The sequence below is a fragment of the Lipophrys pholis genome (assembly GCF_963383615.2).
Source record: "Lipophrys pholis genome assembly, chromosome: 6".
NCBI lineage: Eukaryota > Metazoa > Chordata > Actinopteri > Blenniiformes > Blenniidae > Lipophrys > Lipophrys pholis.
The window spans coordinates 24838772-24855863 of record NC_137629.1 but is presented as its reverse complement, the minus strand read 5'-3'; the positions used below and the strand labels follow the sequence as shown (position 1 = coordinate 24855863).

Genomic DNA, 17092 nt, shown 5'->3' with positions numbered 1-17092 from the left:
TGCATCTCACTGATGCGTCACGCTGCTCGACAAGTACGTCATCTATAAACATTTTTCATATCGATCACTGCAAATGACCCAAAACCTTTGAGTTCCCTCTTGTTCAGCTGATAGAGATGTGTAAACTCACAGACTGGATTGGATCTGTGACTCACAAATAACGACAAGCCCGCTTTTGCACAAGCCTGGACTCTGCACTGTGTGCAAGGTGCCCACAAATATTACTGATCAGAGTTCAGTCTTTGTCCTTCCTTGGTGCCTTTTTACATAAGATGTGGAAAGGGAGTGACATGAGTGCGGCACATGTTCAGACTGTTGCTTATCTGGTCACGTATGTGCGTCTAATAAAGAAATAAAGGAAGCTATAGAAGTATTTCGGTTTGGATGTTTTGATTTTTTGATCTTGCCACAGTTTCTCCAAGCAATCATTGCACACACTTCTATCTTTATGCCATGCAGCAAAGGTGAGATCATGTCTAATCAAATGTGGAGAAACATCAATATGCATCACACTTTGTACTTTGTCAGTGTATTACTCTGTTCTAACATTATTTGAACAACATTTTTTTTAATCTTTAAACTGCACCCTGTCTTTTTCATTGGTGGAAAAAAACATCTGAAGGCAGCTAACCAGAAGCTGAAACCTCCCAGCTGAGGCAGCTTGTGTGTGGTTTTTAGAAAAAAACAAGCAGTGAATTGTCATGTGACTCCCTGTCTGCAGGTCAAACTCTTATTATGCCTTGTTCCCCTCCACTCAAAATGTGTCTGTCACTGTTTTTCTTATCCTGGATTTTTGATTTTCACTCAGCAGAAGATGTTGTGCATAGTATGAAAGGTGTTTTTTTTTATTTTTATCAACAGCCACTGAAAAAGGATGAATGAAGACAGAAAAAATATGATTTTTAGAAGGGCAGAAATGCGCAGGTGTTATAGCATCATATATAGTTTGAAAGACATCCTTTGTGTAGCAGTTGTATTATTCATATGGATATATTTTATGTTTTTTTTTTACCACAAGGACACTGTAACATCCGGTGTAATTAAGTAGATATACGTTTTTCTTCTAGAAAAAACATGTTAGACAACACAATATTTTGCACTTACACATATCTAGATGCAGTTTATACTTTATATGTCTGTTAAACACATTTGGAGACTCTTCATTTGTCTGTTAGTATGTTGTATTTCTCTTAATTATTGTAAGAATCTTTGTTATCAACAATTGCTGATTGTACTTGACAAACAATTGAAGATTCAACATTTCCAAGAGAATTTCAACAACTCGACAATAACTCTGAAATAATAGAATCAACACGTTGAAAATATTTGAGCATATGTGAATTTTCTAACTTGGTGACCTCAGCGCGCCGTGTTTCCCTCCCGCCGGCAGGCGGCGCAGTGACAGCTTCTCGCTTCTCACAGGAAGGCGGCGGAGTGAAGGCCTCCCGCCGACAGGAGGCGCAGTGAACGCTTCAGTTCTACCTCTCAGGCCTGTCGTCGCTTCCGTTTCCTACTGGTAAGGTCCCGCAACATCAACATCCACACAAATTCAGTTTAGAAAGAAAAACTCTTTATGATAAAAAACGGTAAGATTTAAATGATTTGTAGTTGGCCGTGTATCAGTCTGTTTGCAGGGATCTGTGTTATTATGATTGATTGTGATAACCGTTGAGAATCTGTCGTTAGCATTTGGCTAATATTAGCTCAGCCCCCATTGACTGATCCAACCTGCTTCATCTGAGTATTAAACCTATTAGCATGTTATTTTACACTATTTGTCGCTTTTGGGACAGCCAAGGCACTCAAAAAAGATTATAGCAGTCATCTTAATTCTTATGCCTGTCTTAGCGGCAAGGCGCAAAGGTTACTATCCTACACGGCCGTTTAATTTTATTGGTATTATTTCTATTCTGCCCTTTTTTTTCTGTGAGTATTTAGACCCGCACCGTAGGGAGCACGCACACAAAAGCACATCAAAACTTGCGGAATGTTCGTGAATTGGATCCTCCGACTTTTGTTAACGATTCGGCCGTTTCCGAATAAGTCGCCAAAAAAATGTCCATCTCCATCTGTTGCCTTGGAGATGGACGTCAAGGGCTGTCGGCAGGGAGAGGCATGTCCTCTGGAATTTTCTAGTTGATATTGTACCTGTGTTTTCCGTTGGTCTGCATCATGTTGTAGTCATACTGTTGCCCTTCATTTGTTTCAGGAGTGTAAGGATGTCGGGCCAGAAGCGTCCTGCTGACACCTGTCCATCCTCCTCCGGCGGGCCCCCAGAGAAGCGGAGGGAGAAGGAAGGAGAGGACGGAGGTCCGGGTGTCAGCGCTACGGCCGGGGGGAGCACCGCCGTGGAGACGGTCATCAAACTAGGAGGGGTGTCCAACTCGGTGAGTCCCATTGTTATTCTTCACGTCATGTTTTTTTTATGTTGTCATGAGGAGCCCACCTGACTTTGTGCTCGCAAAAAGATTATGTTGTACTTCTTAAAGGCAAGTCTGTCACTCTGGGGCACATAATAGCAGCTTGACATTCCAGATATCTTTACACACCAGCAGTACAAACAAATTGTTATTCTTATATTAATAAACATTCTCACCATTCTATATGAACCTTTGATGGCATAACTTACAGTAGAATTGACCGCCACGCTCTGTAATCAGTAGCAAACTCTTTATTTATTAAAAGTGGAGTAAACACTAATGAGTTTGTAAGAGCTGTCTGAATGTTTTGACTTTGTTTTAGCGAGGTTGGCTCATTTTTACTTGTAGACATGACATCTATTTCTAAAAACACTACTAGTCTCATACATTTATTCCTCTTTCCACCATGCACATGTCAGTTCTTTATGAAATAGACCAGCTGGTATAATTCTATTTTAAACTTCAGCAGAGATGTAAAGTGTCTGTGCTTGTACATCTTGTTTTTGTTCCTTCTTGTAGTCATTTGCGAGACAATTGTTTTTCAGGAAGAACAAGACATCAAAGCTCTTCAGGCTAAAAACCGAAAATTGGGAGAGGCTCTCGATCAAAGACAGGTAAATCAGTTCTGTTGTATTTGTTGTCAATGGTCCGTACATTGTAAAACGTTACTCTCCGTCTTGTCTTGCTATTTTTATATAGTCTATTTTTGTGTCTTTTCATTTGCAAGGTGATTGAGGATGAACTCAGAGAGCGAATTGAAAGGCTGGAGACCCGACAAGCCACTGATGATGCCAGTCTCCTCATCCTCAACAGATACTGGAACCAGGTAAATAAGGGAGTGGAATCAAAGAAAAATATGTTGAATGTTAAGGATGAATTCTTTTTTTTAAGATGTGAAAGTCAAAATGTGATGCCCTTTTCTTTTCAGTTTGATGAAAACATTAAACTGACCGCCAGACGATCTAATCAAGCAAGCAGCGAACCGGAGAAGTCTCCCGCCGGTGAAGGACGGAGCCTGAAGCCAGACACTCCTGAACCTGATGGAGACTCCAATCAGGAGAGGGCTAAGGACCGAGGTAAAAACTTTGTCGATACAGTGAAGCTCTAACATTAGGACCTTTGGATAATGGGGTGGCTGGCCAAGCTAGTAGAGTGGAGTCGTTTTCTGATCTCAGTGTTGACAGTTGTCTCCCTGTCTGCATGTTAATGTTCTTTAACAAGACATTGAATGTCGTGTTTCTCCTGGTGATGAGCAAACACCTTGTATGGCACTTCTTGTCAGTATAATGTGAGTGTGTGCTGGATCGTTGGAGTAAATGGGTGAATATGACGAATCGTGTGCATGTGAAGCTCAACAAAAATCTTGAAGCGATAGGAATGCATCATATAATGATGATCATATTGCATGTTTGCTGTGCTCAGGCCACCAAGGAGAGACCTCCAACTCTTTCCTGGCTACACTGGCAAGCAGCAGCAGTGAGGAGATGGAGGCCGAGCTTCAGGAGAGGGTGGAGTCCAGCCAGAAGCTGGTCAATCATGTGGTGGAGATCTATGACTGTCTGAAGAACACTGTGGATCTGCTGAAGTCAGAGCTGGACTCCGGAGTAGGTGAGGGTAATACATTTAAATGAAAGGTTTTTATTTGTCTTTGCAATGAATAGGTGTAATGTTATTACTTTTAATTGCAGAGGGTAGCTTGTGGCCCGCCGCTGAGAGACTGAACTCCCTCCTGACCAGTGAAAACGAGCGTCTCCAGCAGCTGACCGAGGACCTGAAGCAGAAGTACAGTCACATGACCAGCGGGGTATGACTTCTGTGTTGCTTGTCACTGATGTGAACCCTCCGATCCAATTTGAAATGCGTTATTGAAAGTCGCTTTGATCACTGCACTCCTTGTATTTCAGTAATTTTTGAAAATTAACTAAAGAAATCAGGCATCTTGATTAATTGATCCTAAATGTGTAATTACTCCAAGTGCATCAGGAATTGGCTTACAAAAAAGCCAATGGTTCCTGTAAATATTTCTTTTGATATGAACCTCTGTTTTATTTGGTTTCTTCCTGTTGCGATTCTCCTCACCCTCCAAGTAATTTCTCACCAACCACTTTGTTCTCACTCGGCCTTGTTTGTCGACTCAATATCTCTTGCGTTTTGTCTTGTACAGACCCGAGCCCTTGGCCGTGCAGTAAACAAGGCCGAGCAGCGCATCAGCGAGCTGCAGGTGCTGATCGAGGAGCTGCAGTGGGACATGGAGAAGATCCGCCGGCGAGAGAACAGGCTGAACGCACACCTGAGCGAGATACTAGAGAGGGTAAGATGAGGATTTGTTGCAAGTGTTGATGCTGCTGCTGCACACTTCCTGGTGTCGTCGTTTTCACGTTCTTTGTGCACCGCAGGTAAACAGCAAAGGCTATAAAGTGTGTGGCGAGGCCAGCAGTGTGTGTGGAACCATCACCATAAACAAAAGAAAGGTACAGCTCTTTGTTTTTTTTTAACGTATGGCAATTAAAACGTGTAGATGTGAGAAATGCCGAGACCCCTTTTGACATTGTGCAGATATTAAAGCATGTCTCACCCGCCTTGGCTTTCCTTCCTGAATTCAGTTTGAGGAAATGAACAGTGAACTGGAAGAAAACAGGGAGCTGGCAGACAATCGTCTTATTGAGCTGCAGAAACTCCAGCAGGACCTGCAAAATGTTCACCAGGAGAACAACAGCATGAAGGTATTTTAATCGAACACAGCATCGTTATTACTTGTGTTGTTTTTGACAAGAAAACTTGACATTTAAAGTTGCTGACTGCACATTTGCAAAACAATTGGATTACGTTTTCTTGAAACCTCTAACTTGAATTTGCAGCCAGGAAAAAACATGATGTCTCCAGTTTGCCTGGAGGGAATTTCTTCAAATTTGGTATACATGTTAAGATCGTTTTTCAGTTTGTTTTTTTTCATCACTGCAAAGATTGTAGTTAATACTTGTCAGTACTTTTCTCAGGAGTCCTGATTCAATAGAGTACTATATAGGTTTGAACTCTGCTTCTTTGTTTGTGGAATTAAGCCCAGCTTCTCTTCTGCCCTCATGTTTGGTTTGGTCACGGTCTTCCTCTCAGGCGGAGCTGATGAGTCGAGCAGAGGGTTTGGTGAAAGAGACCTCCGAGTATCGCTGTCTGCAGTCCCAGTTCTCTGTGCTCTACAATGAGTCTCTGATACTTAAAGCTCAATTGGATGAGACACGCGCTCGCCTCAACACAACCAGGACGGCGCGCCTCCGACAGCTGGAAAACATGGAGGTACGCATTTGTCTGTGTCACTGTGTCCTTTCCCTTCACCCACTTAGTGTCTCCCTCATATCATCTCTGTCTGCAGAATGACGAGGTGGCTCTGCAGAGGAAGGTCCGTACTGAGGTGTTTCAGCTGGAGGACACGCTGGCTCAGGTCAGGAAGGAGTACGAGATGCTGCGTATCGAATTTGAACAAACCCTGGCTGCGAACGAGCAAGCAGGTAACAGACTGAAGCCGGAGGCCTGAAGCTGCCAGGTTACTGCCGATGAAGTCACCTTCATTTTCTCCTTCTCTCAGGACCCATCAACAGGGAGATGCGTCACCTAATCAGCACGCTGCAAACACACAACCAACAAATGAAGGGAGAGGTGGTGAAATATAAACTGAGACTGAGAGAGACGCAAGCAGAGCTCAACCAGGTGTGGTGTGAGAGAGGTTTTAAACTCACTACTGTAGAAGGAGCTCAGTGGTTGTGGGTCATGTTGACACTGGGAGTCACACTGAAAGACGTTTGTTGTTACTTTAGGTCCGCGCGTCAAAGGGCAATGCCATCCTTCAGTCCCAGTCAAGCACCGAAATCGACGTGAAGGAAGAGACGACTTCTCCTTCAACACCAGCCGTTTCAGGAGAACCTGTGGTCAAGACGGAACCCGACAACGGCTCCTCCACACCCAGCAGCACCGGTAACCATCAGATACCTAACTGCTTAATGAGCGATCCCTCTTTTTCCATAAACGCGTGAAAAACTGTTTTTCCATCTGATTTCCCATTTGTTTGGTCCTAACTCCTGATGTGCAGCTGCCTCAGTTAAAACTGAGGCCAGTGTCGAGCCAGACGCGGCCGTAAAAGAAGAGGAGAAGGAGGAGAAAAAGGAAAAGGAAGACAAGAAAGACAAAGACATTGTAAAGAAAGATGAGAAGGAAAGAGAGCGGGATAAGGAGAAGGAAAAAGAGAGAGAGAGGCCAACCAGAAGCAGTGGACTCAGCAGCAGCGCCATGATAAAGGACGAGAAGGAGAAGCCTGGAAGCAGCAGCCAACCAGAGGAGTCCGCCGGGGAACGCCCCTCTGTGGTGGGGGGGTCGAAACGCAAGGAGATGGAGCAGCTAAAAATAGTCCGAACAGAACTCAAGTGAGTTAGGGTTGTGTTTTTTTCGTTTCTTTTGTTTCTTTTTTGTTTCCCATAACTAACTAACAAATGTCAACAAGCGTTTAGAATAGAGATACATGAGGATTTTCTTTTTACACAGTCCTGTTCACTCTTATTATCAGGTCTTTTTCATATTGTGGGACACTGTTGCTTAACTGTTCATGATTGATCTAAAACCTTAAGTACAATGTAGTGGCAGTTACTCTCTCAACCAAATGTTATAACTCCTGTTTCTTTAAGATATTTTTCTGTGTCACTACAGTCATTTAATGCAGCTTACTTGCCGCGCTGCATTCAATGCTCGAAGCTGGTCTTATCATTTCTTACTGCTTGTTAATATGCCGTTTTGTTGTGGCGGCGGTGTTGGGGAAAGCTTCAGGCTAGCGTCCATGACAAGTATTATCCACATGCAAAGCAGTGCACCAGTCTTATGATCCTGTGAGTCACTCGCACTCGCCCTCAGTGAACAATACACTTTTGTCTCACAGCAAGATGTCCTGCTTTATTCGTTCCATTTCAGTTTTCAATGATAGTTGCCGTAGTGAATGCATAATCCCCCGTGTTGTTTTCTTTTTAAGTTTACATGACAATCCTGGAGGTTGTATTTTTTTTAATGACTTGCACTGTGACTGTGTAGGAAAGCTCAAGAGTCCCAGCGGGAGATGAAGCTGCTGCTGGACATGTACCGGTCAGCACCCAAAGAGCAGAGGGATAAAGTCCAGCTCATGGCTGCAGAGAAGAAGGCCAAGTCAGAGGTGATCCAACTGTTCCATCTCAGAGACCAACAGAGTTTATTTATACTCACCATGTGCACTACTATTTGTCACTTGTGCGACTGAGACATGTTTGATCGGTCGTGTGTTGATCGCAGGGAGAGGAGCTGCGGCAGAGGCTGAGGGAGCTGGAGGAGAGGGAGCGAAGGGAGGGCAAGAAAATGGCTGATGAGGAGGCTTTGAGGAAGATCCGATCCGTTGAGGAGCAGATTGACATCCTCAATAAGAAGCTGTCGATAGCCAAACAGGTGTGTATGTGGGAGCCGGTCATCTTCTTCACTAAATCCCTGCCTGTTTTTCACCTCCTTCCAACACGCTGCCGTTTGTTGCCTCCTCTGTAGGAGGAAGACGCGCTGCTGAGCGAAATGGACGTGACCGGCCAGGCCTTCGAGGACATGCAGGAACAGAACATCCGACTAATGCAGCAGCTCCGAGAAAAAGACGACGCCAACTTCAAGTTGATGAGCGAGCGAATCAAGTCCAACCAGATCCACAAGCTGCTGAAAGAGGAGAAGGAGGAGCTCGCCGACCAACTGCTCACTTTAAAGACCCAGGTGAGCCACCGTGCTCCTGCACAGTTTCACAAACAACTGCACTTAAAGCAGCTGCAGTCATTAAGTATTTTTATTGGAATGTGCACGGATCAGCCGGAACAGTCACGGTTTTCAAATGATCACTGATGCATGTTGGGAGAGGAAGTTGGCCATTTTGGGACGAGCCAATGAATAAGCTACCAAAGCTCAAATGGCTGCAGATGTTAACATCTGTTCCAATAGAAAGGTGTATATAGTACACCTTCTGGGTGTGTTGGAAGCAATTTTACACAATAATAGATAAGATGGCAATGTTTGAACTGTTCTTTCTGAACTTAACCACTTCAGTTACTCTGCTTATGCTTAACATAATACATTTTTTTTTAGGTTGATGCCCAGCTGCAGGTCGTGAGGAAGCTGGAGGATAAGGAGCGCCTCCTCCAGGGCACCATCAGTACTGCTGAGAGAGAGTTGGCACTGCGAACACAAGCTCTGGACATGAACAAACGCAAGGTAACACACCGATTCGGTACAATGAGTTACAGCGCAAAACCCAGGAAGGATGCTGCTGCTAATCCAACTGTAATGACCTTGAAATATGTTGGATATCAATTTACTAGAAATGTGCTCTGAGGGTCAATAAAGTTTGCTTTGGTCTTCCTTTAGGCTCAGGACTCTGCGTTGCTGTCGGAGGAGGTGCGGACGCAGCTGGAGCAGGTGCAGCAGAGGCTCAACCTCGTCAGGGAGGAGGTCGTCGAGAACAGCATCTCCAGGGAAAAAGAGTCCTTCAATGCCCGACGAGCACAGGTGCCCACGCTCGAACCAAATCATCCATTCCTCACATCCACCGTGCAAATCACTGTCCAGGGAAGTTGGCTGCTGTTTTCTTCACTTTCGTCACCACTGACTTAAAAAGCCAGTCGCTACTTCAACTGCTGAATAGACTTTCCCCCGAGAGCATGTTGGCACCATTCCAGTGTCCTCGAAGCACTTTCCATGGTCAGTCACGCATGCATTCACTCACCAACGGTGCCGGCTGTCATTCAAGATGCTCAGAATCACCTTCCCCCGTGTGAGAAGCAATACCAAAGACAAAACACACAAGCAATCACTTCTACAGAGAAAAGCCCAACATTCCTGTCCAGTGTGAACGTATGACGAACGTTACTGTTGGTCTAACTTCAGCTTGTTTCTTAGGAGGATATCTCCAAAATGAGGAGGAAGATTGAGAAGGCAAAGAAACCAGCTGAGAAAATCAGCAACGGAGATGATATCCTAAATGAAGAAATAAATGACTACAAGGTAAAGTGAACCCGTCATTCGTTGACAGTTGTTGCACCGTGTAAAGTTAACACGAGATCATCTTTAGTGTTTTTCTTGTGGTCAGATGTCAGGAAATTAACTTGAACGCGCTGATATTTAAAACAACAGCCCCGCCATGTGCATTTAATATAAATCCACATAACAGGAGGAAAATTACTGGACGATCCAGTCACTCTCTCGAGTCCCTTCTGGCAAAAATCCTAAAAGAACATAAATTCTGAATCTCTGCCTCTTTGACGTGTAATCACACTGTTAACAGGAACAAAGCATTACTATTCAAGCCAACTGTGGCAAAACTCAGCGTTACACACTAAATGAGTAACTTGTGTTGTTTGTTTTAGATCAGTCGCTCAGACTGAAGGTTCACACTCGGAGGTTTGCAGATTTGTCCATAAACCGTGGCTCTATAGAAGTATGAGCATTCAGAATGCTTTAAAGATGTATCTGTTTCATATGTAAGCCTCTTGCTGTGTGGTTCCTCACACTGATGACGAGGTTGAGATGATCGTGTCCAGTCATTATGAGCCATTTAGCCGTGGAAAGACACGGTCTCTCCATGCTTTGTTCAAACCTCTCTCCCTCTCCCTCTCTCCCTCTCCCTCTCCCTCTCCCTCTCCATCTCCCTCTCCCTCAGGCACGTCTCACGTGTCCGTGCTGCAACTCTCGGGTGAAGGACGCCGTGCTGACAAAGTGCTTCCACGTCTTCTGCTTCGAGTGCGTTAAAACGCGCTACGACACCCGCCAGAGGAAGTGCCCGAAATGCAACGCCGCCTTCGGAGCCAACGACTTCCATCGCATCTACATCGGCTGAAGCCTAACTACCACCCCACCCCACCCCCCGTCCATTCCTGTCCAGCTTTATTCACGAAGAAGAGGGTCAGCAAGATATTAAGCAGTAGTACGAACACTGCCTGGAGCCAGACTGCGCTCAAGTGTCCCCTCCTTTGAATATGAACCCCGCCCCCACCCCCCCACCCCCTCTTGAGTTTGAAGGATACTCATAGTGTGAAGTCACTGGCCGATTCCAGCCTTGTGGAAACGCAGTGACGCTCTGAAAAAGGAACGCTTTCATTTTCTTTTTTTAAAAACACTGACTGAAGCTTCTCTCAACCAGTGTTCATCAGTGTACCCTGTTTTGTTTTGGGGGTTTTTTGTTTGTTTTTCCCTGAAAGGCTGGGTCAGGAGGAACATTGGAATCAAATACTGAAGCTTCTGGCAATTTGTGCACTCATTTCAGCACAATTAAACAGGATACAAAGTATGATGAATACAGTGTGAAAACAACATTCCTTGTGTGTGTGTGTGTGTGTGTGTGTGTACGTTTGTATTTTATTTCCCAGATATTCTGAAAGTCTTTTCTTTTTTTTTTCTTTTCTTTTTTTAACTGTTCTTGCTAGAGATTGTTCTGAAATCTTCAAAAGTTCCAAACTGGCTGCTGTCAAGTTGCTTTTCTGCTAGTTAATAAACGGATAATACAAGTGTGTTTAGAATTTGTATTCATTTTTTTCTTTTTCTTTTTGGGGGGGGGTCTACTACAACATGAAATTACAATCACACATGCTCGCTTTGACATTTATCAACATTTCTGAGTCTCCAAATAACATCAAACACATTTTTAGACTGGGAGGAAGTCGGAGAAAACCTACAAACCCACAGGAAGAACATGCACACACACACACACACACACACAAAAACAGCCTTGAACCTGGGATTTGTATGCTGTGAGGTGAGAACACGAGCCACTCCAGCACATTGCTCTGGGTTGTCCAACATAAGGCACCTGAGCCTAAACTGGCCCAAGATGATAAGAAAATCAAACAAAGAAAACACCCGACTTTCAATTTAAGGATTTGTCATTTGTTATTAATTGACTGTAGTGCATAACACTGACACCTGAGCTGACAAACCAGTATGTTAACTCCTTATTAATGCAATTATCGATATCAAATAGATACTGTGACTGTAGAAACATGCATGCTGAATGTTGCAAAAGGCACATGTTGACGTTTCTCTTGTTTTTGTTGAAGGGTTCAATCAGTTTAGGTTTTTCAAAAAGATATGTAATCAAACATATATAAATATTTTCCCTAAAAATGTTTTCACGAATAAAGGGAAAACATGTGGCGATGTCCCAAAATGTGTCTGCAAAAATTATTCTGCCCCTATTAAAGTAGTTTGACCCACTTGAGGGTCAAATTGGTCAGTATGTGACCCCCTGGACTGAAAGAGTGTCAACATGTAAGCAGCAGCAAATGTAAAGTCATGTCAAGAAGGACATTTTTAAAAACTAGGAATTTAGACTAACTGAACAGTTATTTGACCTGAGTCTCAAACAACAAATCCCAGGGTGCAAATCTCCAGTTATCCTGGTACAACAGAGTGCGTTCCTCCCCCTCTTCCTCCTCCACCCAGTAGCCGTGCGTTTTGCACGCTGGAAACAGTCGTGAGAATCGCTGGGAGGAAGGGAGTGTCGGTCCGTACCAGAGCGCTGACAGGGGAGGGCTTTCTCTCTCTCTCGCTTTTTTTTTTTTAAGGGTTGTGTAACATAATCCATCCTAGGAAGCGGAGGGTTTGTTGCCAGTTCAAAGACAAAGGAGCACCGAAGTTGCGCGGTGAGGAGCTCAGAGCTGAAATAAGAAGCTTTTGGAGACTCGTGGCCAAGCGCCGCGTCACCGCGTTTCTCCTGCTCGCGAAGCCACAAAGGAAACTTTTTGGGCATTTTATACCTGTGTTTTTTAATTATTGACTACGAGCTGCATATCGAAACCTCTACCCACTGCTGGATCTAAGCCTTTAACGGTTTCTTACCAAATATAGCCAGTGTTAATGCCGGAGCGCCCTTGAGGAGCGCAGCGGGTCTGGATTGGTTTATTTGAAGCGCGGCTAAAGTTTCTAATTAAATCCTCCGATCGTTTTGGTTTAGAGAGGCTTTTTTTTTTTTTTTTTAATTACCCAGCACGGTATTATCCAATTTGCACCCCGCACTGCTGAATTCTTGGGTATGTCCATAATCTTCATTCTGGGTTCGCCCATTGTGATGCGTGTAGATTTAAAACGCGGTGGCTGCTCTCAACAGAAGCCATTTTTAAGGCTTTGATTTCCAACCTCTTCACTGACTCATTCAACACGAGCTGCTCAACCTGCTCCGGGCTGCACACACACAACCTGCGCGCACGGATCCTTTATAATTGCGGTCGGTGTTCTTGCTCCACCAGAAGCCGCTTTTCGTGCGTCTGTGTCGCGGGGGCGCAGTCGGATGCGCCATGGCTCGGTTTGTGCGCTACGTGTTGGTCCTCTGCTTGGCGGCCGGGTGGGCTGGAGCTGAAGCCGGAGCCGAGAAGGCCAAGGGGGAGAGCCCCCCGCCCGTCGTCACCCTGGGCACCGTGGTGTCGGGAACCTGCCAGGAGATGCACCGGTACGCGGAGTCTCTGCTGGGAACCAGCGTGATCCGCTCAGCTGTCGAGGTACAGAGACGACACCTGATAACGCTCGTTCCTTATTTCCCACCCTCCCGACCCCCCTGCACCAGGAAGTGGACGAACACTCAATTCTTTAATTTTTAATATCTAACTTCACCTGTTCTGTCATTATTCTTGATCTGTTTCCTAATTACTAATTTCCAGCTCATTTCCTGTCTGTCCTTCTCTTTCCATCCACTGCTTCACCCTTCACACACCTCTCCCCCAACCTCCTCAACCTGTTAATCTCCCCCCTTGATCCCCTCATCTTTCTCTGTCCTCATTTCATGTCTTCTATATCCACCCGTACCCCCGTAACCCCCCCCCCCCCCCCCTCCCCCCCTCGCCCATGCACACTCAAACACACCTCTTCTCCCTGCTTCCACCCTGCTGTTTGTGGCTCCCTCTTCCTCAGAGTGCAGTGTTGTTTCTTGACTCATTGCTTGGTCAGGAGAACGTCTATACAATGGCCATGGTAAGGAAACTCCTTGGTGTTCCAATCATCCACCCGGGCATGGTCTCCTAAACGGAGCTTTATCATTTGGCTCAGTTTAGCCCATGTCTCATCACACTACTGTAGTGCTGAGACTAGGAGCATGGCTGTAGTGAAGTTGTTGCCATATGTGCAGTACGTGTTTGCTTCTGTACTCGGATGTTTGCATGACGAGCCACAATTTGCCTGTGAGTTTGTGTAGATGGGATTGCTGTACGTATTGGCAGTGTGAAATAGTTCCCCGTGTCCCAACTAGTGTATTATTAGATCTATACGTGACCCTTGAATGACCCCAAAAAAATGTATGTGCTCAAAAAGTGAAATTAAGCATCACCCCATCTAAACTTAGGTCATATGAGCGTTTGAGCAAAAAACAGAGGAAAAAGTGGTTATTTAAAACAAAATGAAGTGTGATGGTATATGTCTAGGCAGAGTAAGGCAAACGGCCTGTGTCCTGTACTGATAGTTTAGTTAATATAATGTAACAAGGCGATATTCTTTCAAGGTCTTCATTAGATTTTATCTTGTAATTTTCTGTTAGAATCTCCGGGAGTAATTATTAGACCGTGAATTGTAATTGTGTAGCATTGTCTTTAAAAGCGTAATCCTCTAATCATTCGTGGGGCTTTTATTTTATGAGCTGCGTTCCGTTAGAGGAGCATTTTGATCAGTTCTCACTGAAGCGGTCAGGATTACTGTTTGGAAATTGAAACAGGCGTTAAACGATTAGGCGGTTTGTCAAGTGACATGTACACATGGAGCGACAGATGCTTGCCTCTTGCTCTGCCGTGCCGAACACCGTCCTCACACGTCTGCCTGTGTGTAGCGCAACAGGTGCAGATAAGATCCAACTTGCCGAGCTACCCTTGACCCCACTGGACAAGGCTAAACTGTGTCCAAGTCAGTGTCTTGTGGGATTTTTTTTTTGGCGGGGGTGGTGGTAAGTCGAGGCTGTACAGGAATAGAGAAGGGGACGCTGTCCGCCTGTCATCTGCATGCACAGCTGTTTGTCGAAGTCAACAATACAACACTTCGCCTGTCTTGAGTTGCAGCTCGGCCGCCCTAACAGACTGTGAGATCCATGTAATTAAGTGTGTATCAAAGTGCTCCTGTCTGTTAGTCGTGCCGTCCGTGCGCTCGCAGTTCAAGTTAGACGGTTTTCTGTCTGCACATTGTGTTTTCCCGCTTTCCCGTCCGCATGTCTCATAGTCTGATCAGAATGCAGTCTGTCTTCATTGTTACCTCTGTAGGATAAGGTCAAATATGTCTCCGCCCTCTCCTCTTGCTGCAACAGTTTTTGGAGATGGTGATCCGCTTCTTGGCTGAAGGAGCTGCCAGTGGCCTCAACGTCATCGCTGTCTACGTCGCAGAAATACTTCGGGTCACGGGATTCGATGGTGGGTACCAGGGTGGCCCCCGGGTGTGTTGCTATGTGCATCGGTCACAGAAGAATGTCTGGTCGAGTGCGCAAGAGCTTTAAGGAATGGAAGTTTAAGTAAAACTGTGCAGACTTGGCTCCTCCTCCGAGTAATTTGTCAGCCACTCCCTTGTAATTGTGACTCCTGACACAAGTGACTCTCTTTTACAAACAACAGATTTTGTATTTTATCAATAAAACATTCCTAAGCGGTGATTCCTGCCTCCACAGTTGCACAGGCGCTGCCCCGCTTCACTCCGGAGGGCGTGACCGCCGTCGCCCAGTGGGGCTTGCTGGCCCTCATCGGTTACTGGGTGCTGACCATCGCTCTCCGTCTCCTGATAGGCGTGGTGAGGCAGACGTTCTGGGTGGTGAAAACCGTCTTGGCGCTCTGGCTTTTCGGACTGATTGTGACCGATAAAAGCGCCTCGACAGACGTCACGATGGTCCGGGTGGGCGGCCTGGTGCTGGGATGCGTCCTGTTGACTCTGCTCACTTCTGGCTCTGAAAAGTCTCGCGCAGTGGAGCACCGACTGAGCACCCTGGAGGGTCGGCTGAAGGCAGTCGAGAAGAGGAAAGGGGAGCAGTGAGAAGAGGGCGCGTGACCAGGTTTCAGGCGGACAGAGGCGACGGTGATAATCTAGGTTAAGAAAAATAGCAAGAATGATTTCTATGACTGTCAAATGTGGGAAATAAAACACTCTTTGGGATTTTTAATCAAAAATGCTTTTTTTGTTTGCTTTCAGAGATATTTAAACCACATTCATATATTTGGGACTGAAATTACTTTGATTTTTGATCCATGAATTGATGAATTTATACCGTTTTATCCAATTCAGGGTCCGGGGCGCTGCAGCTTATCTTGACTAACAATGAATGATGGCGGAGGACACCCTGGACCCCAGACAGGTCACCAGTCCTTAACAAAGCAGATACAGAGAGAGACAATAATAAATTAAATATTATAGTATAATATTATATTAATAAAGCAAAGTCTAAAGATTCTCTTACATTTACAGCTACAGGCAATTTAGGATCACCTGTAAGCCTCAAATGCATGTTTTTAGACTTTGAGAAAAAAGAAAAAAACCCATGCAGGTACAGGAAGAGCGTTCAAAGTCCGCCTGGCACAGACTCCAACCACTGCAGACATATGACAACAATCACCATCAAAACCGACAGAAAGGTATTAAAAGTTTACATGAACAATACTAATTCACGGAGAAATAAATATTTCCAATCACGATAGATTAGCCTTCTTCTGATATATCTAATATTAAAGTTTAGATCCTAAAAAAAAAAAAGCCTACAGCTCTTTCACTTTAATCAGGAGACGCAACGCTTGCTATGCTCACCAACAGGAGCATGTTTTTGTTTATATACGAGTTAAATGAAAGGCTTCAATTAGGTGTTTAGAAAAAAGAAGATCTATGCCTGTTGTTTCCAGTTGTGTATTATGTTCAGGCTTCATTCTCTCTTAAGTGTGACCGTGAATTGAACTCCACCTTCTGGTGGCACAAAGAGAAAAAAGCGGCATGAAAAAACTTAAATGATCCTTCCAGAGAACCGTTCACTACAGTTAACCCCCCCCCCCCCCCCCCCACACACACTATGTTTTTGTTGTCGTTCATCCGGATTCACAGCAACAATGTTTTTTCCCACTTCTGCCCCGACTGAGTGGAACAACCTGACCTCTGTGCCAAAATAATCATTCCTGCAAGCTCAGCCAGCAGCACAAAACTCTGTCCTCCCACACTGAGCTGCAGCAGAGAGCCAAGTGGGCCAGATATGATCAGCAGAGAAGTGCGAGGCCTTACTCACTGACCAGCTCTTATCTCATCAGCAACACCTAAATGCAAGGATGAGATCGGATGAAAATACATGGGGAAAATGCTGAAACCATATTTACACTTTGTACTTTTCCAAATGTTTTTTTTAAATTGAGCGAGTTCACCCTTTTGATGCAATTGTGGTTGTGATAAGCTTTTAGAATGGAGAAAGCTTGGTCATCAAAGTAACAACCAGCTTTTTCTCTAAATAAAGCTAAACACAAATTTTGCTGATGTTGGATTTGTAATAGTTCTTGCATAACTCACAAAGTACTTGTTCCTGTTATAGTTCAGTTTGTCTGTACTGCCTCCAAAAGGCCAGAAAGTAAGACAAATTTTCCAAACATCAAATAAAGATGTAAGCCTGCATCATCATCATCCTCCAAACCCGGACCACATGATGATCATACACATAC

General features: G+C 44.8%; 2 protein-coding genes across 8 annotated transcripts; both read left to right on the top strand.

Annotated features, from left to right (window-relative positions):
• Positions 1–1488: 1488 nt before the first annotated feature.
• On the top strand, positions 1489–10967 carry rnf20 (ring finger protein 20, E3 ubiquitin protein ligase). 4 transcript variants are annotated; one of them, XM_080465625.1, is made up of 23 exons: positions 1489–1516; positions 2210–2387; positions 2966–3034; positions 3148–3246; positions 3349–3496; positions 3843–4028; positions 4109–4224; positions 4585–4731; positions 4817–4891; positions 5024–5143; positions 5279–5332; positions 5532–5711; positions 5788–5923; positions 6001–6122; positions 6230–6386; positions 6502–6832; positions 7488–7605; positions 7722–7871; positions 7965–8177; positions 8544–8669; positions 8823–8963; positions 9354–9458; positions 10114–10967. In XM_080465625.1, the coding sequence occupies exons 2-23, from the start codon at positions 2220–2222 to the stop codon at positions 10288–10290; spliced, it is 3138 nt and encodes a 1045-aa protein (XP_080321751.1). In that variant the 5' UTR covers positions 1489–1516; positions 2210–2219; the 3' UTR covers positions 10291–10967. The 4 variants fall into 4 exon arrangements, with proteins under 4 accessions (XP_080321751.1, XP_080321753.1, XP_080321750.1 ...); XM_080465624.1 differs by having other exon boundaries at positions 1515–1586; XM_080465627.1 differs by lacking the exon at positions 5279–5332.
• Positions 10968–11878: 911 nt separating this feature from the next.
• On the top strand, positions 11879–15565 carry LOC308111179 (uncharacterized protein). 4 transcript variants are annotated; one of them, XM_080465979.1, is made up of 5 exons: positions 11879–12091; positions 12695–12943; positions 13353–13412; positions 14725–14827; positions 15079–15565. In XM_080465979.1, the coding sequence occupies exons 2-5, from the start codon at positions 12743–12745 to the stop codon at positions 15435–15437; spliced, it is 723 nt and encodes a 240-aa protein (XP_080322105.1). In that variant the 5' UTR covers positions 11879–12091; positions 12695–12742; the 3' UTR covers positions 15438–15565. The 4 variants fall into 4 exon arrangements, with proteins under 4 accessions (XP_080322105.1, XP_080322107.1, XP_080322106.1 ...); XM_080465980.1 differs by having other exon boundaries at positions 11910–12478; XM_080465981.1 differs by lacking the exon at positions 13353–13412 and having other exon boundaries at positions 11890–12091.
• Positions 15566–17092: the final 1527 nt, after the last annotated feature.